A 22,467-nucleotide genomic window follows, 5' to 3' on the forward strand; every position below is an offset into this window, starting at 1 on the left:
TCCGGACGCGCAGGCTCAGCGGCCATGGCTCACGGGCCCAGCCGCTCTGCGGCATGTGGGATCCTCCCGGACCGGGACACGAACCCGTGTCCCCTGCATCGGCAGGCAGACTCTCAACCATTGCGCCACCAGGGAAGCCCGAGAGCATTCTTTTTAATCAAATCTGGTGTGTGGTGCTGGTGATTTATGACCTTGTTTCCTCACCTGAGCGGATGTCTAAGCTCTTACCTACCCAACTGAAATGGAGACATTCTCGGTTCCTCTGCTGAACACACTCAGCATCACCTCTATTTCTATACTTACCTAGATAGTCAGATACAAGATAGATTTTTAAAAACTAAATTTGTTATGTACTGCAAGGAACAAAAAAGTGTGCATACAGATCTCTGACCTCAAGTTGCTTACAATCTAGATGAGAAAAGATAATATTTGTAAAGATTATAATAACAATTTTTAAAAAACAGTTTTTTGTTTTTTTTTTTTGGCCTCACTGCGCGGCTTGTGGTATCTCAGTTCCCCAACCAGGGATTGAACCCGTGCCCCCCTGCAGTGGAAGCGCGAAGTCCTAACCACTGGACGGCCAGGGATTTCCCAAAAAAACCTGTTAACACATGAAACAGGTATTATTATTTTCTCTCCTTTATAAACAGCAAACTGAGGCCCAGAGAGATTAAGTCATTTGCCGAAGGTCACACAGGTAGCAAAATGCAGTCGGTTTACTCTCTGTCCACGCCCTTAACCACAGTCTGTACTTAAATTAATAGAAAAAGATATATATATACTGAAATGTCAAAATACATGGCATTGACCAAAAAATCTCCTGGGAAGCCAGTATGGGTAGTGATGTCAGTTTCCTGCTGTAACATTATAGCCTAAATGTGGAAGAAAAGATTTTATGGCCCATTTCACATTAAGGTTCAGCTATTAGAAAAAGCCTTCAGACATCAGAGCATTTAAGTATAGTTTATCACTGCCCATGGGGTTAAGTCAGCCAAGCAGGGTGTTTAAGGTGGGCTCCTTCTCAGCCTGGAGTGGGAACGGCTACACAGGAGACGGAGCAGCAGCTGGTTATCAATCTGGCTTCACTACTTAGTTTCAAGTTGTATGTATTCATGCCATTTTTTATTATTAGTTTTTAAATCTACATGCAGTAAATTGGCTCTGTCTGTGTGTGTAGAACCTTGAGTCTAACAAATGTCTAGATTCCTACAGACAGTCCACAATCAGGATAGGGAAGGGTTCCCTCAGCCCCTGAAGCCTCCCTGGCAGTCAGCCCCTCTGCCCACCCCTAGCCTGTGACAACCGCTGATCTGCTCTCTGGCCCTACAGTTTTGTCTTTTCCACATGTCATATAAACGGAACCATAAGACATGAGCTTCTGAGGCTGGCTTCTCTGACCTGGCATGATTAGTGCATCTGAGGTTCATCCAAGTTGTTGCAGGTTTCAGTAGCTCAGTCTTCTTCACTGCCAAGTAGTGTTCTAATACATGGATGTATTTATTTACATAAATACGTGCTTGTTTATTCGTTCTGTGGATAATCCGTGCTGTTTCTAGTTTTTGGTGATGGCAAATAAAGTTGCCATAAACATTCATAGCCAGGCTTTTGTGTGAATTTAAATTTGCATTTCTCTAGGGTAAATACCTAGGAACGGGTAAGTGTATATTTAACCTTATAAGAAACAGCCAAACTGCTTTCCTGAGAGGCTGCACCATTTTGCATTCCCACCAGGAGCACACGAGCATTCCAGCTGCTGCTCAGTCTGTAACTTGTCTTTTTAAATTCTCTTAATAGTGTTTCTCACAGAGCAATAGTTTCTAACTTTGATGAAGTGCGATTTACCGACTTCTTTTATGAACTGTTTTTGGTATCATATCTAAAAACTCTTTGCTTTACCAATGGTCTCCAAAGTTTTCCCTTTTTTGTCCTAAAAGTTTTATAGTTTTCTGTTTTACATTTTTATCTATGATGCATCTTGAGTTAATTTTTACAAGGTGTAAGGCTTAGGTCAAGGTTCTCTTTTTCGCATTCAATATCCAACTGTTCCAATACCATTTATTGTAAGGACTATTCTTCCTCCATTGAACTGACTTTGTATTTTGTCAAAAATCATTTGCCCACATATATTTGTGGCTCTGTTTCTGGACTCTACTCTGTTCTGTTAATCTAGATGTCTCTTCACCAATTCCACACTTTCCTGTAGCTTTATAGTAGCTCTTAAAGCCAAGCAGTACAAGTCTTTCAAATTTACTCTTTTCCAAAATTGCTTTGGCTATTCCAGTTCCTTTCCCTTTCCATATAAATTTTTAAAGTGACTTGTCTAAATCTACAAAATATCCTGCTGGGATTTTTATTTAAATTGTGTTAAATGTATAGATTGATTTGAGACAAACTGACATTTTCCGGTATTGAGTCTTTGCGTTCATGAGCATGGTATGTCTCCTCATTTGTTTTGTTCTTTGAAATATGGGTTTCTCAAATTCAGATATATCCGTATGAACGTGCGATTGTAAGGTACACTCTGAGGCCAAAATTAAATACTTCTTTTCTTTTGAGAGCCCTGTAAAAGGCTCTGTGTGGCCTCCAGACTTGGAATTCAATCATGTTGCCACTGACAGGAAAATACCTCCTGCAATTTTCTAAGCCACAGTCTTCTTTTTTTTTTTAAATTGCTTTCATTGAGGTATAATTTCCATACAGTGAAATGTATACATTTTAAATGTTCAGGTAGATGACCCGTGACAAATGACTAGAGCCTGTAACTACTCCCCAATTAACAGAGTCCTGCAAAGTGCCTCCTGTCCCTAAAGTTCCCTCCTGTCCCTGCAAAGCTCCATCCTGTTCCTAGAGTTCCCTCCTGTCCCTGCAAAGTCCCCTCCTGTCCCTGGAAAGTTCCCTCCAGTCCCTACAAAGTTCCCTCCTGTCCCTGCAAAGTCCCCTCCTGTCCCTAGAGTTCCCTCCTGTCCCTGGAAAGTTCCCTCCTGTTCCTACAAAGCTCCCTCCTGTCCCTACAAAGCTCCCTCCTGTCCCTGGAAAGTTCCCTCCTGTTCCTACAAAGCTCCCTCCTGTCCCTGCAAAGTCCCCTCCTGTCCCTGCAAAGTCCCCTCCTGTCCCTAAAGTTCCCTCTTGTCCCTTGTGCCCCTTTGCAGTCGGTCTCCAGCAACCAGTGGTTTCTCCCACTGTGGATTACCGTTCCCTGGAATCACGCAGTATGTACTCCTTTGTGTCTGGCTTCTCCCGGTACTTCTCCTCTTCCCTGCTAATTCGTTTTCTATTGTATGAATAGACCATAATTTGGTTATCCATTCGCTTGTTAATGAGCATGCCGGTTGTTTCTGTTTTTTGCCTAGTATGACTGACCAATTTGTGTACAAGTCTTTTTATTTCTCTTGGATAAATACCTAAGAGTGGAATTAATGGGCCACATGGTAAATGTTTGCCTAACCTTACAGGAAACTGCTCAACTAACTTCCCCCATGGCTGTACCAGTTTTTATTTCACCATAAATATATGAGAATTCCAGTTATCACACTTGTAATCTAGTCTTTCTACCTTTAGCCATTCTTGAGGGAGGAAGTGCTACCTGACTGTGGTGTTGATCTGTATAATCTCATGTTTCTCAGCAGGCAGTTACCTTCCATTAGCCATGGCAACTAGGACCTCACTGTCACCTGGGTCGCAAGTTACCAAGGAAAAGTTTGAGCCAGAAAGCCGTCAGGAGCCACAAGCCAAGGACTGGCCTGATCTCGGTGTGCGTCCCTCTGTCAGTCAGGATCACCGTGGACGGCAGCGAGGGCTCAGCAGTCAGAGCACTCTTGCAGATCAGAAGAACGGCAAAGCCCTTACCTGCTATCTTTCTCCGCATCCACGGACACACACAGAGCCACACGAAGAGGGCGAACAGCAGCGCGACCCCGAAGGAGATGAGCACAATCGCCCACATGGGAAGGACCAGGCCCAGCACTGGGGATAAAGGGGACACTTCTCAAATGTTGGGCATCACGTCCACATACCTGCCGTTCCCCAAACCTGAAACGAACCACCTGGATTCCGTGTTTAATAAAACTCTCAACCAAAAAAGATGTGCTAGGCTTTCAGGGCGTACAAAGCTGTGTGTTTAAGACACACAGCTTTGCAAATATGTGGTTAAATCAGTAAGTAACCTAATTATTAAAAATCGACCAACTTGGCACAAACGGCATATTAAGTTGGGAATAAACCCGTTTACAGTATTATCTCAATATCTAAATTCCTGAGTGGACAAACAGGGGTAACAAAGGGTCCGTCTTCCCTCCTAGTGCCCCCGCCCCCAGGCAGTGTGAAGCCCAGGGCTGCAGCAGGCACAGCAAGGCGGGCAGCTGCCTCTTTGGTTTCTCAATAGTCAGCAGCCCGGCTTTAAATGGACATGACACTCAGATCACACACACGAACCTTTTTTAACGTCAGATTAAATTGAGAAACAGCAGACACAGGAAGAGTCTGCTGCCCCCTTCATAAGTGCCTGAAAGCAGGGCATAAATTTCTTGTGAGAAACGTGCCTTCCTTGTTCCAGGAAGAGCAAAGTGACCCTCACCACTGGAAACAAGGCACCAATACCAAGATAAGTCTGCACAAACAGACCTTGCTAAAATAACCGTTCTATTCTGTTTCCTCCTGTATTTCCTAGTCACTTTCCATAATTGATCACCCTTTGTCAAAATGGTATATAAGTCCCAAAGTCTAACTGCTTCTTTGCGTGTTCGTGTCTTTTCTGTGAAGGCCTCCATATGCATAAATCAACCCTTTCTACTGTTAAAAATAAAATAAAATTAAAACTTAGATAGCAAAGTTTTTTAAAAGGACACTGACTTTGAAACTCAACTCCTCTTTGAAGTGTCAACTCATGGAATTACAACATAGAAAAACTTTTCATTACTATCCGGTCCAGCACACGAAGTGGCCATTCCATCAGCCAGTGAAAGTACGGAGGGTGGAGAAGCATCAGGCTTCCTAGCCCCGTGGGCCCCAGAGCCCAGCTCTCCCGGCTGCACAGGCGTGACCCACACATGCTCACAGGTGCACCCTTGCACAGGCACAAAGATATAGGCTCAGGAACACTCACTACAGCATTATTTGTAATGGGAAGAATTTGCAAGACGACTGATACACACATCATTCCATGGAAATGTTGTCAGTGTGGTGCAGAGCGTAAAAATGAGGTCGGTCTAAACGTACTCATAAGGAAAGAGGCCCGCGATCTAGTTAAGTAAGAAAGGCCATCTGGATCATGGTGTGTGTACCATGACCCAATTTATGTTTAGAAGAGAAAACAACCCCACACATACACTCCTACCATATGTGTGAGTAGACAGAAAAAGTTCTGGAAAGAATCAGTGGTTCCTCCTGTGGAGAGATGAGAAATTGGAGGGGGCTCTCCCTTCTCACTACATATCCTTTTGTACTGTTAACTTTGAAAATTTATAATGGGCACACACTTTTGTAAATTGTTAAACTGTTTTTCAAAGTTTGAAAGGAGTGAACTATTTAAACCTTTGCTCTTTAACAAATCTCTAATGATACAGGCTTTGTTAGTTACACTGTTAGCCATTCTGTACATACAAACCAACTTACAGTTACTCAGGTAAGGTATTATTAGACATTTTGGTAATGGTAAGATGGAGGACAGGTAGTTAATACTCTAACTGGGGAGTCAGAATTAACGTATATAAATATAAAAAGCAAAAAACCAAGATCACCCAGCCTTAGTACAGCGGAGGGGCCGCTGGTGGCAGCAGACACTCAGCCGTCAGGCCGCTCCGCCCTCCAACGCCCGATTACACCAGAAAGCGTAAGGCCCCGTGCAGGGCTGCACTGAGGCACCGGGCAGCCCTGCTCCAGCCCCGGCTGTGGCCTCGGACCCGAGGCTTGGAACTGCTTGTAGAACCACTCAGGCTGACCTCACCGGCCACGCTCACGGCCACGGCTTCCTGGGTCTGCTTCATGTCTCCGTGCCAGTGTCTGATACATGTGGTAAAAGACGACTCCAAAGCTGTCTCTTGCTAACCGAGTGGCAACTGTTAATTACCAACATCAAACTGACGAACATCAACACCAACTACAGCTTAGAAACACTTGGCTTTTGAAGAGGTTTCACGGTTTCCTTGGTGGTTCCTGGTTCCGTTGATGATAAAATTGTTACTTGGGCTACTTTTGGCTTCACTGCGTTAACTTGATCTAAGACAGGCGAGCTCTGGGTACTCTGGGGAGGGGATGCAGTTTGGGAGCTGGATATAGGAATATTTAAAAGAGTGAATACTTTTGCCCCCAGGCCCCGTTTGCTTCCTTCCCTGCGGAGCAGAGCTCACGACAAGGCAGGGCAGGGCTGCTCTACGGGCGCCTTCCAGGCCCGTCTCCACGCTCTCCGCGGAGGTCACGTGAGTTCTGGAGGGTGTCAGGACCCACATCCGAAAGGGAGGAACTGAGGCCGGCTACACGACTTCTGATGCTTCTCTTAGATGATAAGCCACAGTGTCACCTGACCCTTGAACCTTTACCATCACAACTACCTTTGCCATCGGTTTGGCCTGGGAAGTGGCCAAGAAGGTCCGAAGCCACCCTCTGAGTCACAAGAACTGGACGGGAGGTCAGGGGCTCCACACATCACTGAGGGTGGAAGGGGTGGGAGACAGAGGGAAAAACCAAGGGTGTGAAGCACAGCAAAGGAACCAGGAAAGCGGGGGCAGTCATCCGTGGTGAGTAAGAGAGGAGAGAGGAATAGAACGGGGACAGGACTTGGGTCTTACCAAATTATTATGCCAATTTAGTAAATTAACAGAGCATCAGAAGTGCACAGGATTGACGTACATACAAAACAGAAACAGACTCACAGGCACAGAAAACAAACATGGTTACAAAGGGGAAAGTGGGGGGATAAATTAGGAGTTTGGGGATTAACAAATACACACTACAATATATAAATAAGGATCTACTGTAGAGCACAGGGAACTATACTCAGTATTTTGAAATAACCTATAAGGTTAAACCTTACAGTAAAAGAACCTGAAAAAGAATATGTGTGTGTGTGTGTGTGTGTGTGTGTGTGTGTGTGTGTGTATATATATATATATATATATATATATATATATATATAAAACTGACACCTGAAACTGTACACGTGGAAAAAAAAAAAGCGCACCAGGATTTACTTTTAAAGCCTGCATATAAGAAATGCAGACTGACAGTTACGGGATGCAGCTCTAAACTGTACTAAATACATAAAATCAACTTTCATGGATAAAAAAACAATTAAATACAAAAATCCAGCACGGGGCTTCCCTGGTGGCGCAGTGGTTGAGAGTCCGCCTGCCGATGCAGGGGACACGGGTTCGTGCCCCGGTCCGGGAGGATCCCACATGCCGCGGAGCGGCTGCGCCCGTGAGCCATGGCCGCTGAGCCTGCGCGTCCGGAGCCTGTGCTCCGCAGCGGGAGAGGCCACAAGAGTGCGAAGCCCACGTACCGCAAAAAAAAAAAAAAAAAAATTCAGCACGGAAAAGCCTTTGAATCAACGTACCTCCAGGGGAAAACTTTTTTTCTTCTGAAAATTCAAGGTTGACCTTTTCACAACAAAATTTTTGACAAAAATACTTCGCACTGATCAGCCTTCCTGCGAGGATCTCAAATTGTTTTCCGGTAACAGCACTCCAGAGGGCACTGAGGCCCGGCGCCGTCATCCCGGGGAAGGCGAAGTAGGACACGGCTTGCATTGCTCCGGTCCCCGCGGCCAGGAGCGGCTGCCAGGAGCCCACACTGGGCGCTCGCAAGCCCAGGCCTCACTCCAGCCCCTAAATGGCCTTTCATCTCAAGCTCTTTCATTTTCTGAACAGCAAAGATATGATGAATAGTGATTTAGCTCTAACCACAAGCATCCTTGCAACTCTCTCCCAAACCCCCGAAGATCAGGATATCCAAGTGACATGAGGAAAAGCGGAGAACGTTTTAGAAACACAGTCTTCTGGAGTCATTATTACTTTGCTACATCTCTTGTTTTTCATATATAACAATCATTGTTAGAATCTAATAAAATAAATTAAGCTTCTGTAAAACCAGGAAGGCTTTTTAGCCCATATTAGTTCCCTTACACTACTCATCAGCCTCTCCTGCACCCTCTCTTCTCTCTCTCTCGGGTTTAATTTTAAAAATAATAATATGGTTATAAAAAGATCATCCATAGATAATCATCAAGGACCTACTCTACAGCACAGGGAACTCTACTCAATACTCTGTAATGACATATATGGCAAAAGAATCTGAAAAAGAATAGATATATATATGTATAACTGAATCACTGTGCTGTACACCTGAAACTAGCATAGCATTGTAAATCAACTATACTTCAATATAAAATTAAAAATAAAAATATCAGCTGTATAAAACCGTATCACGTACAACTGTGGAACTTCCTCGTCGTCCATCCTTCCGGAACCCACTTCCCAGAGTAACACTGTTAACTATTTGGTGTGTATCTTTTCAGGCATTTTCTAGACATAAACATATGGTGCAGAGTGTTTGTGAGAATTTTTTTTTCTTTTCCTTAAATTTAATAGATGTAAATCACACTGTATATATTCTTCTGTGCCTTCATTTCTCACATAACAATATATTATGGACATCTTTCCACAGTAACACGCACACACAGACACACGTCTGCCTCATTTGTAGAATTACTTTTTACTAGTCCTCCCTTCCCTGATAAATGAATTTTCTAGTTTTTGTTTTGTTTTAGATCAACACGCTCAAGCATTAGAGGAGCTCCCTATGTGAAAGGAATCCTGGGGTAACTTTAAGAAAATGAAGCATTGGGCTTCCCTGGTGGCAGAGTGGGGGCTGCCCTGGTGGCGCAGTGGTTGAGAGTCCGCCTGCGGATGCAGGGGACATGGGTTCGTGCCCCGGTCCGCGAAGATCCCACATGCCGCGGAGCGCCTGGGCCCGTGAGCCATGGCCGCTGAGCCTGCGCGTCCGGAGCCTGTGCTCCGCAACGGGAGAGGCCACAACAGTGAGAGGCCCGTGAACCGCAAAAAAAAAAAAAAAAGAAAGAAAGAAAATGAAGCATTATTTTGAAATTCAAAAATGCTATTTCCTAATTTGTCCTATAGGTGGGATTTTTTTTTTATGCATATGGTACCAGCTTTCTCAAACCAGGGTTCATTTATAATAATTCTGAGAAGGAAGTGAGTTTAAATCACTCTGTTCTGAATCAAGCTCTCAGTGATACTGGAGAATCTTCTCAGCCCAGGCCTTCCCCACCCAGGGCCCTGGGCTGGGAATCACTGAAGCTCCAACGCCCAGCTTCTCTACAGCCCAGAACATTCTCTACAGCTAACACGGAACACAGAGGTCCTCTGGGAACAAAGCTCCTTCTCCCGAGTCAGTGGGGACCTGAGGGGTGGCTGATGCTCTGGTTCCCTCGAGGGGGCTGGACCAGAAGAGCTGCCACTGGAGGAGGAGGAGATGGAGGAGAAGGGGGAGGGGAGGGAGGAGGAGGAGGAGGGGGAGGAGAAGAGGGAGGGAGGAGGAGGAGGAAGAGGAGATGTAGGAGGAGGGAGAGGGAGGAGGAGAGGGAGGGGGAGGAGAGGAGGAGAGGGAGGAGGGGGGGGGGGGGGAGGGGGAGGAAGAGGAGATGGAGGAGGAGGGGGAGACAGCCCCATCTCAGGTGCAGACCACTCTGGGGAAGCCAGAAACCAGGCCTGGTTAAGTCTGAGAATTCGTCTGCTAGTAAGGAGTGAGCAAAGGTTGCTAGCTAGAGCTTTTGAAGAGCACCCCTTACATGAGAACCGTGATAAGGCAGCAGTGTTTACGGTAAAAGGTTATGATAAAGGGGTGGTGAGGGCAGGGGTCCTCTAAATGCACATGCATCCGATCACCCAGGGTCTCCCTGGTAAACACAGACTGCTGGTCTGCATTTCTGGTGCATCGGGTCTAGGGCTGAGCCTGAGAATCTGCATTTTTGGCAAGTGTCCATGTGACGCTGATGCCGCCGGTCTAGGGACCACACTTTGACTTAGAAAGCTTCGTTAGCTGATCTGCTCTGACGCCTCAAAGCCGTGTGCCATGAACCTCAGCGTTTGTTCTTTAAATGCTAAACAAAAAACAGGTCCTGTACAGCTGAAGACTTTCCTTAAAAATAAACTTCAGGCTTCTATCTAAGCCAACCCAAGTGAGTACTTTATTTTCCTCAAGTTATTTTTGCTGCTTGCAAATTATTTTTTAAAGGACAAAAATGCAAAGACAATTTTTTAAAGTGCAACTCAGTTTCCGAAGGATGACTTTTGAGAAAAGTCATGTCAAACGCAAAGTAAAACAAATCTAGCTAGGCTCAAGATATAAACAACTTCAAAATAACTAGAGAGGAGGAGCAGAGGAAGGCAAACCAGAACCCTGTAACTCAACAGCCCACGGTCCCCACTGAATTCACGTCCATCTAGAAAAAGGCTACTTATCAGAATCTCTGAAAGTTGAAACGGGGTAAGGTGAATGCTGCCACTCTTTTTTGTTAGCAAACTTTTCATTCTTTCCTTTTATCTCTGGGGCCTATGTGTTGAAGGGAAGCGTTCTAAGAAAGAAAAGGACTAGCAAGAATAAATTCCCACAGGCAGAAAGGCAGGCAAATTCTAAAAGGGGCAGAGGACCGAGTCACTGGGGAAGTGATTCTTCCCAGCCCAACCCTATCCCCAACTATGACGCCACAGCTACAGATGACCATAGGATGGAATTAATGTCTAGTTTTAACCTTAGACGTTTAAATAAAAATAGGATTTAGACTCACCTATTGAACATCCCATAAACACTCCCCAGGAGCCAAGACATTAGCAAAGTCCTTTTCTGACTGAGTGTATTCTGATCATCATTAACAGTGACATTAGGTACCAGGCACTAGATACTGCGTGTCTTACCCCCGCCCCATCGTGTGTCAGAAGAATGTCATATAACTGGGGCTCGGGACCAGGCTGCCCACTTAACGTCTGCTTCTGCACCTGACTAGTTATATGACCTTGGGCACTCAGTCAGCATCACTGTGCCTGCTGCCCACCTGGCAGGGGGCGTTAGCAATATTACCAATTTCCCAGTGGAGTTCAGAGGACACAAAGGATTAATTCGTGTAAAACTCAGCTCAGTAAAAGCGTTTATTATTTATTTTTCACAACTTCTCTATGAAGTATTTATATTATCCTTAGTTGCCTCATCCATTATCTAGTTTCATTTTCTCTAGAATTTTTTTTTTTTTTTTGGTACGCGGGCCTCTCACTCTTGTGGCCTCTCCCGTTGCGGAGCACAGGCTCCGGACGCGCAGGCTCAGCGGCCATGGCTCACGGGCCCAGCCGCTCCGCGGCATGTGGGATCTTCCCGGACGGGGGCACGAACCCGCGTCCCCTGCATCAGCAGGCAGACTCTCAACAACTGCGCCACCAGGGAAGCCCTTCTCTAGAATTTAGTCCCTTAGTAATCTGATTCTTCTAGCAAATTTGCAATAAAACTGCAGCAAAAGATGAGAAAAACAAGTGATGGAAAAAATAGGTAAGTATGGGAAAAGTCAAATTTTAATAAAAATCATACAGTTGTGGTTTTCTGACATTCAGACCAAGAACCAGGGAGCAAGAAGAATAGAGGCTAGGAAAAAAAAAATGCAGAAACAGAACTAAATGGTTGTCATTTACACCAATTCCCACTTCCAGGACTCGCACCCCGGCCTTCGTTTGTTTAATCTCTTAAATCACTAGCCCGGGAGGTGTCTGGCTATTGACGGCTGGTAGGCTTTTTGTTCCGTTACCCTGGGCTCTGAGAGCCTGCACAGAACTAAGAACAAGGGCTCAGGTGGACAAGACATCTCTCTGCTACCGCTGACTTCCCACCTGGCGCTCCGGGCCCCGCCCAGCACCACATGGAAGCTTCCTGAGATTCACAGACTTGGGGTGGGGTGAGCTTCAACTTCATGGGACGCAACTGCTTTCACTCTGCCTCTGTGTTTTTGTTATGGATCATGAAAACAGTCTGTGACAAACACACTTCATATTCCGTGAATGATCAAGCCCAAAGGGCCGTCAGGCCGCTGTCATCTGAGGCCAGGGTTTCATCTCCCTCCAGCTCACCGTGACGTGCAGCCTTGTGCTTTTCAGATTACTTAGAGCCGCTGTGGTGCTTCACGCCCCCTCCCTTCACCCAGAGTCTGAAAGCCCAGCACACAAACATAGAATTAGGTACGGCTATACAATCCGAGAAAAACTGCCTTGAGAAAACCCGGTTGGAGAAATTAATAAGGATTTCCCCTGTTTGGGAAGAGGGCGCTTTCAACTGTAATACGACACACCACTTAGCAGAAGCTTTATCTTTTGAACAGAGAGAGGGGGGTTTTAATCAGATATGGCCCGTAACTTCGTAACTGAATCTTAATCCTTAAAGGACATTAACAAGAAGGAAAACGACACACACAAACATCTCTGCTCACTCTGGCCATCCCACAGCAATGGACGTGTTCAGGATCTAGCTGTAAGAGGCACATCTCACAGAGGGGAATGGGGGACCCTCTCTACCAAGATACGCATGGAAATGGTGAGTGAGAAGAGTTAACCACCTCCTCCACACGGGAATGTTATGCAAATGACAGTACTGTAGTAAGTTCTTCTTTACCCACCGAAAACGTAAAAGAAAGGAACTTTTAACCCTGCTCCACCCCAAATCCTTGAAAAGAAAGAACAAAAGACATCGGAATGGGAAGAAAAGGAGCAATTCTGAAAAGAAAGTCATCACTGGTTCCAGTATCTGAAACGCAGAACCAGAATGGCAGGGCTCTAGTCCCTGGACTCACAGGTTTGAAGAGTTCCGGGGGGGTTAGATGTTTGTGCTGTGGACCACGTGACAGCCCCGCCCCGGACTGTCCCAAGGTGGTGACCTACTGCTTAAGCGAGCTCCCCCCTGCCTCCAGGGGCCCCCCCAGCTCAGGGAGGCTCAGGCTGTCCGATCATGTTCTGCGACTCAGCACCAGGAATCTGAGGCACAAGGGGGATTTCAATTTTCTTTTTTTAACCTGAAGTCTGTTGCCTGTGTACTTCACATCTCTCTTGAGTATTTAAAACAAGTAAAGGCATCTCCTACTCTTTTCACTGCTCCGTAATGAGTAATGATTGTGAGTAGTGCTTCTGACTGTTGGCCAACAAATCCACCACCGCCGCTGGACTCTGCCACCACCTGCTGGCCGTGACCTTCCGAGGGCTCTTACCTGGGGCTCCTGTGTACATGATGGAAAACACATTGATCGCGATGGTAGCCGCATAGAACACGGGAAGCGCCCGGAGGCCGTTGGGAACGGGGTCCTCCTGTGGGGTAAGGAGATAAGGGGGCAGGTCAGGACTCCAGGGGCATCTGCAGGCAGCACAGGCAAAATGACACAAGTCATTTTTCCGGGAAAGCCCTGTCCCTGCCGCGGGCTGTGTGCACCTCCAGACCCGGGGCTGACCTGGGCTGACCCTCCTCCTACACGAGTGCTGTGGCAAGGGGCCCTCGATGGTGACCAGCAGACGCATTAATGCGCTGGGATCACATGAGGTGGTGACAGATGTGGGGACAGAGAAGGGCTGTTGGTGAGGCCAGCTTCTGGGACTAAAGCCCTGACCCGGAGCACTCACTATTCTAGCTACATTCACATTGGCCCAAAAATCCACTTTCAGCAAATATTTTGAGGCCTGACCCTCTGAGGATGCCCTGAGAAAGTCAAATGACTTCAACACCACAGCATTACTACTAGATTTTATGGTACTCCATGACACGATCCGGGTTTGCTGTGCTGAAATACAGGACCACGTGCTGTGACTTTCAGAATCCTTTCACGAGGTAGAGCATTCCACCTTCAACTATTAAAAAGTGAAAAGAACTGTGGGTTCTTTGTCTAAGAAAACATTTTTTTACAACCTTAGGCTTCTGGTACAACACTTCCGAAATCTAATATTTCAGCGAGAACAGTACTGCATGTGTTTTAGGCAAAGTCACACCTGGGAGAATATTCGAAATTTCGAGTTTACAGAGGAAAAATATAGAGTTTGAGGGTTTAGATCTACAGAGGATTTTGAAGCAAAAATATGAACCGGGAACTCCTCGACGCAGAACTGGCACATAGGTGTTGCTTAAATAATTCAAACACGGGCTAATTTCTGATGACCACGTAAGACACTCTTGTACATTGGTATGAGTCTATGACCCACCCATGATAAAAGGAAAATTAGGTCTAAGGCTTGATGCGAGCTACAGAAGTCAGGATAAGTACAGACCATCTCAGTTCCTAGTTGACAGTTCCTACTGTCAAATGCAAACGTGTGCAAATCCAGTACGTTTGCAGAACTGTAAACTCATCAAGACCCCGCCTGCCATGTCTCAAGCGGCCACCAGCACTTGTCAGGAGGCCTGAGGTGAATGGAAGTGCGATGTCAGGAAAGGGAGAGCTGGGGTGGAAGGTGATTCAGCCGCATGGGAGCCCCAGCCACAGTCACAGGAGGGCAGGTGAGGAACAGGTACAAAGGGATGGGCAGGAGCCTGGGACGAGGCACATCACCTTCCGATCTGCCGTGGACCTGGGACAGGAACCCAGGCTGAACTGAAAACGAAACGTTGAGATGCTCACATGCCTACTGCCTCCGCTTCCAAAATGCTGTTTTCTGGGGGATGACGGCTGCTACAGAAAGACTCCCAACCAGTAACTCCTGAAGGCGTAAAGTCTTCAGTTTGCGTGTTGTAACTGAATCACCTTATGTTTTCTCAAATAACCTATTCTTTTTTTTTTTTTTTTTTTTTTTTTGCGGTACGCGGGCCTCTCACTGTTGTGGCCTCTCCTGTTGCAGAGCACAGGCTCTGGATGCACAGGCTCAGTGGCCATGGCTCACGAGCCCAGCCGCTCCGCGGCATGTGGGATCCTCCCGGACTGGGGCACGAACCCGTGTCCCCTGCATCGGCAGGCGGACTCTCGACCACTGCACCACCAGGGAAGCCCCAGATAACCTATTCTTAAAATGCAAATGGCAGCTGTCTCATCGAGACCCGTCTCCGTTCCTCCTCCTGTCTCGATCCCTCCCTCCCTCCTTCCTTTCCTTCCTTCTCTGCACCCATCACCTGCCCCCCATCCAAGCAGCCATCCCTCTCTCTTAACAGATGTTCAACCGGTGTCTCTGAAGGGCCTAAGCAGCGCTGGGCGCCGTCTATGCATGCAAAGAGACAGTCATGGTTTCTACTCTCACAGATCTTACGGTCAAATAGCAAACAGGGGGCCAAGCAGGAGATAAATCGCTGCACAACGACGCGAGTGCAATGATAAGAAGGCAGTGAGCGTGTGGGGATACAGAGCGGAGGCTGGGGCAGGAGAACCTGGGAAGTAACTCCTGGTGGGGGGCAGATGACGGGGGTGCAGGGGGGGCAAGAGTGGGTGGCACCTTCCAAGATGTTACTGGGTCCTAGGACAGCTGGACCCCGGAGAAGGGCTGGTGAGTTTGTGACCATCCAAGAGACTGAGCCCGCCTAGAAGAAGAGCTGTGTCTTCAAGCAAGGAGACGGCTGAAGGCAGGCGTGTCCCGATGTGCTCGCGTGTGCGGAGCAGCCAAAGGCAAGCAGCAGGGCTTATGAAACGCAACAGCCCCTTGACGGGCAAATCGAAACGTAACCAAGGTTTTTTTTGTTTCTTGCCGAGAATACTGATCTCAGTAAGCTTCCATTTTCATCTCATTTTATTTTTGATAAAAATGTACCCACACACCCCCCGTCCCCGTAGGTGTTATTTCCTTCTTTTTACCCTATCCTCAAGGATAGGAAGAAAACCAGTGTCTGAAGCTTCCTTTCTCCATTAAAAAACAGAAAACACCTTACACTTGCGTAAAGAAATTCTCCAGCTGTTTTTAATGCTAGTTAATTTCAAAATCGTAACACTATCTTCCTCTGTTCTGTTTACTGTTCACAAAATAATTATCTTTCCTTTTTTGAGGCGTGAGCACACAGTGCCCAAGAATGCTGGCCAATGAACTAAGACATATGGCAAGACACCTCATGTCCAGTGCTGGTTCTGGGGGAGCCCCTGGGCACGCTACCCACCTCTTCCTGCCTACTTTTGAATAACGTCTAATTCCAACTTAAGGGGGCTGTGCCTTAACAATTATTCCTCTGACCCCTCTCACTATTAATTTCTATTGAGTAGAACCAAAATTAGGTCTAAAACTTAATTAAAAAAATAATAGCCTTACCTTTCTTAAGATGAACTTTCTAATCAGTACAAACAGCACGCCAGACATGAAACCAGACAACAGCGGAGATATAAACCAGGAAGCAACTGAATAATCAAAAGAAAATCTAATGAGTGTTAAAATTGTACATAATTCAGGTCCTATTTATATAATACAGTGATAACCAACATATAGCACATACATTAGTCAACATTCCTGGAATTGTTCACCTTGACTCAGAACCCAACAGACCCACTGCCTTGGCAGACTGACCTCCACATAGGGGTCACCGTCCTCACAAACAGACCTCAGGCCACGGCACACACACCACCTCCCAGCTCCGGCCTCCAACGACGGTTCCTTTGATTCCCACTGAGCCCCTTCTGCCTGCCCTTCGTGCAGCCCCATCCCTGGACCACCTTCCCTTTCCATTTCCAAGGCCAGCCTGGTACTGTCACCCCGTAGCCTCTGGCTGCACACTGGAAACATCTGCAGAGTTTTCAAAAACTAGTTACGTTCTGGGTCCACCCACAGAATTCTGCTTTAAAAGGTCTGGAATGGGGTCTGGGCACTGATATCTTTAAATTGCTCTCCCAGGTAATTCGAAAGTGCAGCCAGAATCACCACTGTTCTAGAAGCCTGGGACCTCGGGTGAGTTTCCTGGGGTCAGCAGAGTTCCCTGGCAATCTGTGTCCTGCTTGCAGTTTGGGGATCCGCTTATCCTAGGCCTCCTAAGGCCACTGTGATTCGTAAAAGGATGGAGATGGGCGAGAGAGAGTGTTTTTCACAATGGGCGTGTTGGTACTTAGGGGGCTGAAAGGACTTCCCCCTTACTGAAAAAGTCAGACCCAGGAAGCAGGTTGTCAAACCCCTCTTAACAGTCCCCAGTGGGCAGCTCACAACCCAGAAGCAGCACCAGGCAGACTGGGGGTCTCCTGGATGCAGTGGGGCAAGTAGCACTCGGCTCACTTCCACGCTTCCGCATCACCAGGAACTCTGACTCCTGGACCAGGGCCCAGTTTTTCTCTGCCTACACACTAATTTCAACCAGATAAATTTCTAAATGCCCTGTGAACAACAGATACTGATTTTCAAAGCTGGATGACAATGTAGCATTTGAAAAGAGCATCTGGAGTTAAAAACTGCATAACAGTGCACAATCTCTGCTAACAGAAATTTTAAGGGAAAACGTTCACAGACCTATCCATACAGGTCTTCTAAACGTTAACACTTAAAGAAAAAAGCATAACGGTGACTTTTAATAACACTTACTCTAGAAAATGTAAACTTTCCTGCTTATAAGTGAAAGAAAATGGCAATTACCAATCTTGACCAGCTCCATCCACTGCACACCTTTTGTACCAATTGCGACGAGGGAGAATCCAATGGTGGCCCCGACAATGCAGTGAGTCCCCGAGATCGGGAGCCTCAGGAAGGATGCAATGAGCTGCCAGACGGCGGAGCCTGCGGGTTGAAGATAAAAAACAAAGACAGAAAAAAGTCAGATATACAGCGGGATGTCTCAAACAGCCACAGATGGAAGAAAGCCAAATTACCTTCTCCTTCCCAATGCCTCCCTGGGGTTAATGGTCTCTGGATTGTTTCTTTACAAAGCCCTGAGAGAAACCACTCAAATAACTTTAGCCAAAGGAACAGTCTTCAACACTGAAGGGATAATGCTGACTTATTCAAAGGAAAGTACTTGAAAGTATTTAAAGAAAAGCCCTGTGATGTCAGTTCCTAGTTGCCTTTGTCATGGTTAAGCAAGGGTGCGGGTGATGAGGTGAGTTCTGATGTGAAGTGTGGCCAGGACCAAGCAGGAGACTGAGGACGAATGAACATGGAGAAACAGGAAAGGCTGCGTATTGGAAAAGATTCTGCTGTAGTTACGCCATTCAGTCACATCATGAGGAGGCTAGATACTGCCTACGTACATTAGTCGGTACAAGAGAGAGCATAAAATACAAACATCAAATCACAATGCTGTACACCTGAAGCCAATATAATGTCACGTCGAATATACCTCAGTAAAAACAAAGAGAGAGTGTGTGTAATCCCGCATTACTTTTCGCAGTTTTGCCTCTCCTGTGAGAAGTAACTATGATATTTAACCCCACGCTGGGCATCTACCCTCAGCCCCTGCCCAGGCGGCTGGGCCCCTCCAGGCCTTCTAATTCTCAGGAATTAAGAGGATCCCTGGGTTTGGGCTTTGTGTCCTTTTACCTCAATTTCGCCACCCTTTTCTAGGCTTCGTGTTCTTCCAGGCTACAGTTCACTTCAGATATTTTCATAAGCAGATCAAGTTTTGCAGGGAGTATTAAAAGCATTGGCTGGGGAGAGGTCACTTTTGGAAACAGCCGTTGAAAAGCTCACAAAGGGCTGCAGGGGACGAAGGGCCTGGCTGACGAGCAGGGCACGGCCTTAATCCCAAGTGTTAACTCTGGAAATCTGGCTGCTTGGTAGCAGCACTTTTAAACAGACCCCTGGCATTTCCTCCAAAAACATCTGCGTCACAGAGGCTCGTGAGAGGTCGTGCAGGTCCCCATTTGTGGAGCAAGGCTGACAGCTGCTCTGGGAGCGCCAGGCAGGCTGACCTTTGCGCCGCAGCGGGCCGTGACCCCGAACCTACCCCCTGAAACGTGTGCTGGGAGGAGGAGGGCCAGCCTTGGGCTGCCAAACCGGTGACAGGCTTGATGGCAGCAACCAGGCTCCCCCGCGGGCAGTCCTGCAAGCCCGGACATCTAAGCCCTGGGCTCCTCAGGGACTAGTTGTTTTAAAAATAAAGCCAGACTTTGGAGCGTGTTTCACACCACAGAACCAGAACTTAAAAAGCAAATATTCTTACAAAAAGTAAAATACCCTAGTGATGTTAAGAGAATGGGATAAACTCACCCACGTGAATTCAGACCATGAGGTTTTCAATCCTGAAAGCCACTCTCCTCTCTCTGGCTGACTTTATAACAGGAGGGTTTGTAAGGAAAGGTAGGGGGACGGGGCTGCCTGAGAGAGGGAGGAATGGGGGGTGGGCACTGGGGAGCAGGGGACAGAGGGGAGGACGGGGCCTTGCAAGGCGAGAGTGGGCCAGAGGCCCTCCTTGACCTTGGGAATTCCTGGAGGTGAATGGGATTACATTAACGTGAAGGAAAACAGTGGGAAAAAGAGAGAGTTTAACCTAAGATAATGATGTCCTGCAGTGAAGGAGGGGATTAAGCACAGGATGAGGCTGCCAGACAAAACCTGGGGAAAGTGGAGGTTAAGATGGGTGTCTGAGGCCACAGGCTCCTGGAGGATGAAAGAACGGCAGAGAAGGTACAGGTTACGCGGAGGCAAAGAAGACTCAGCACTTCCTAGGGTGGTTCCAGGAGATGGCTCGGTCGTGCTGTCGTGGGTATTTCCACGAAAAGATGGCGCGTTCCGAATTCTCAGTGGATTTTGGAAACCATTGGCGGTTTCATACTAAGTGGATCGACTGTTGCTTTAGGGCTGAGCTAGAGTCCCCAGAGGTGCCTTGTTCAGGAAGCGTGGCTGGCATGAACAATTTCTTCTACCCAATCAACTTAACACTACCGCAACTTTACCAGCAAGCACAGAGACTCATGGGCTTGGGGTGAAGATTATAAAGAAAAAAGAGAAAAAAAATAAAGAGATGGGGAGAAAAGGGACAAAGAAAGGGATGTTGACTTTAAAAGAGGAAGATTGGGAGAACTCAGGCATCTGAACAGAATCATCTCGGTTTGGGCCAATCATGATTATACCACCATCCTAAACTTCCCCAGTTCCCATGTACAAGGAACCCAATTTTAAAAGTCTAGGTAACTCTCACCAATTCCCAACAAAATAGGCTTTGAGATTCTTCTAACCACACACCAAAAAAAAAAAAAAAAAAAAAAAAAGACACCAAAGCAAACCAAATCAAGTTATTCAAGCAAAAATCCCCAAATGCTTTGGTTGACCTAAATTCTAGTGGAGGTAAGTATCCTTCATTCTTTGAGTGTAGAGACCAAGGCCAGGGGTGGGAAAGCCCCAAAACTGGACAACTTATGCTGTCTACACGGCAAGTTAGTGGTGTCGTGGAGCTCAGCCCGCAGGCCTTCCGTCCACCCAGGGCCCTGGGGCAGCCTCACAAACAAACCTCCTCAGTAAGCACCACCACTCCCAAAGGGCTCATCCAACTCAAGGAGGAACCTCTGTTAAGATTGAACTTCATCACTGTAGAGCACAGGGAACTCTACTCAATCCTCTGTAATGACCTATATGGGAAAAGAATCTACAAAAAGAGCCGATATATGTATATGTATAACTGACTCACTGTACACCTGAAGCTAACACAACATTGTAAATCAACTACACTCCAATTATAAAATTAAAAAAAAAAAGATTGAACTTCATCAGTGTTTTTCTTCATTTCTCCTCTACTTTCAATATATCTTGTCCGCATCATACCGACTGGCAAAATCTTAATTTCCTCTTGATATGATTATGTCTTAGATATTGATCATGACTATTGAGGGTGAATTTGACAAACAACTGTCAAACTGTCAGGGAAACGTCAATTATACCGGACTGTGATGAGAAGTACATGTTCAGTGAAGGTGAAAATTCAATCATTACAGTAGCTGTTGTAGTAAATGATTTTTAATTCTTAAAAATAATGATGAATTAAAGTCATCATGAGCCTTACATCTTTCACACAACATGTGCAGCTGACAAAGAGGAACTCCTCAGCACATATGACCAGCTTACTGTGCTTTAGTAGTATTTAATTCCTTACTGAGGACATCCATCTTCCAACCAAAGGCCTCAACTACTCTACTTCTCAAACTAACCCGCTGTAAAGAAAAGATGATGGGCCACCTTAAACCTGGCAAATGACCTGCACATTCTGGGGGCTTAAGAAGTGCTGGCGGTGGTAAACCCCTGGGGATCCGTGGGATGTAGCCGTGTTCTTGGTCCACCGGCATCCAGCCTCCCGGTGCAGGGCTCTCCCCACAAAAGCACGTGCCCTGTTGAAAGCAGAAGGTGACAGGACTCCCTTCTCCCACCTCTCCCCCACTACCCGTGTAGACACGCCATCTGCTGTGCATCACCTCGACCTAGAGGCAAGCAGAGGAGGAGCTTGTCGGCTGCACCTAAGGCCCTGCTGCCCGAATCTTCCAGCTCAGTGAGGGCAGCGCCCACGGTGCTGCCAGTGTGGAGTCGCCTCAGGCAGGGGAGGAACCACACGCCCGACACCACCAATAAAAGGTCCTACTGCAAACAGGTGACATACAAGTGATCTTCCGGTGGAAAACGAAACAAGCATACTAGGGCTTCCCTGGTGGCGCAGTGGGGGCTTCCCTGGTGGCGCAGTGGTTGAGAGTCCGCCTGCCGATGCAGGGGACACGGGTTCGTGCCCCGGTCCGGGAAGATCTCACATGCCGCAGAGCGGGGCTGGGCCCGTGAGCCATGGCCGCTGAGCCTGTGCCTCTGGAGCCTGTGCTCCACAACAGTGAGAGGCCCGTGTACCACAAAAACAAACAAACAAAAAAAACAAGCATACTAGATGGAGCTCCCAGGGGTGGAATCAGAAAATCCAAACAAACACTAACAAAAGGAAGACAAATGACAGAGAAGACCAGAATTTCTTGAAAACACAGTCACTTAAGAGTCAATTGGTAACTGCTTTAAAACTTCAACGGAGAATACAGAAGTTAAGCTAATAAACACTGTTTTGGAGCAACCAAGTTTTCAAAACATTACTTCCTAACTGATGGAAAATCTATGAAAAAATAGAAATGAACCTTCAAGGTTTATAAATAAACCTAAGTAAACCTCTCAAACACATTCACTTAGACGTGTTCTTTCTTTAATAACTTTCAAACAGCTTTAAAATGACAAAGAGCTATGCTACAAATATCTTTTTCTGGACTTTATGAAAAGCACTGACTTAACCAAAATCTATTTGGACAAGCAAGTCTGCCATACATTCAAGGAAAGAAATGGTTGCTTGATATTTGAACACTGACCAAAATGATAACTGAATTAAAACACAGAGAGCACAAATAAGGTATAGTAAATGAGAAATCTGAAAAAGTATACATACATATATATATGGCTGAATCACTTTGCTGTACACCTGAAACTAACACAACATGGTAAATCAACTGGACTTCAATAAAAAAAAAAAAGAACCATCAAACCAGTTTTTGAAAAGTTAAAACAAAAATCTCATTTATGTATATGAGAAATGGGTCAGTGGACA

At 46.4% G+C, this 22,467-nt stretch overlaps 1 protein-coding gene across 12 annotated transcripts in view; it reads right to left on the minus strand.

The window, feature by feature from the left end:
* Nucleotides 1-22,467, minus strand: part of SLC20A2 (solute carrier family 20 member 2) — a 104,573-nt gene that overhangs the window by 25,402 nt on the left and 56,704 nt on the right. For 11 of the 12 annotated variants that reach the window (XM_027122937.1, XM_027122939.1, XM_027122941.1 and 8 more), the window contains 4 exons: nucleotides 17,550-17,690; nucleotides 16,248-16,333; nucleotides 13,250-13,346; nucleotides 3,847-3,963 (listed from right to left, as the gene is read on the minus strand). In XM_027122937.1, coding sequence (XP_026978738.1) covers nucleotides 3,847-3,963; nucleotides 13,250-13,346; nucleotides 16,248-16,333; nucleotides 17,550-17,690 — 441 coding nt within the window. The remainder of the gene's footprint in view (nucleotides 1-3,846; nucleotides 3,964-13,249; nucleotides 13,347-16,247; nucleotides 16,334-17,549; nucleotides 17,691-22,467) is intronic. The other variant, XM_027122944.1, reaches the window with a different exon arrangement.

The sequence above is a fragment of the Aethalodelphis obliquidens genome, unplaced genomic scaffold (assembly GCF_003676395.1).
Source record: "Aethalodelphis obliquidens isolate GAN/ISIS:26980383/991018 unplaced genomic scaffold, ASM367639v1 scaffold25, whole genome shotgun sequence".
NCBI lineage: Eukaryota > Metazoa > Chordata > Mammalia > Artiodactyla > Delphinidae > Aethalodelphis > Aethalodelphis obliquidens.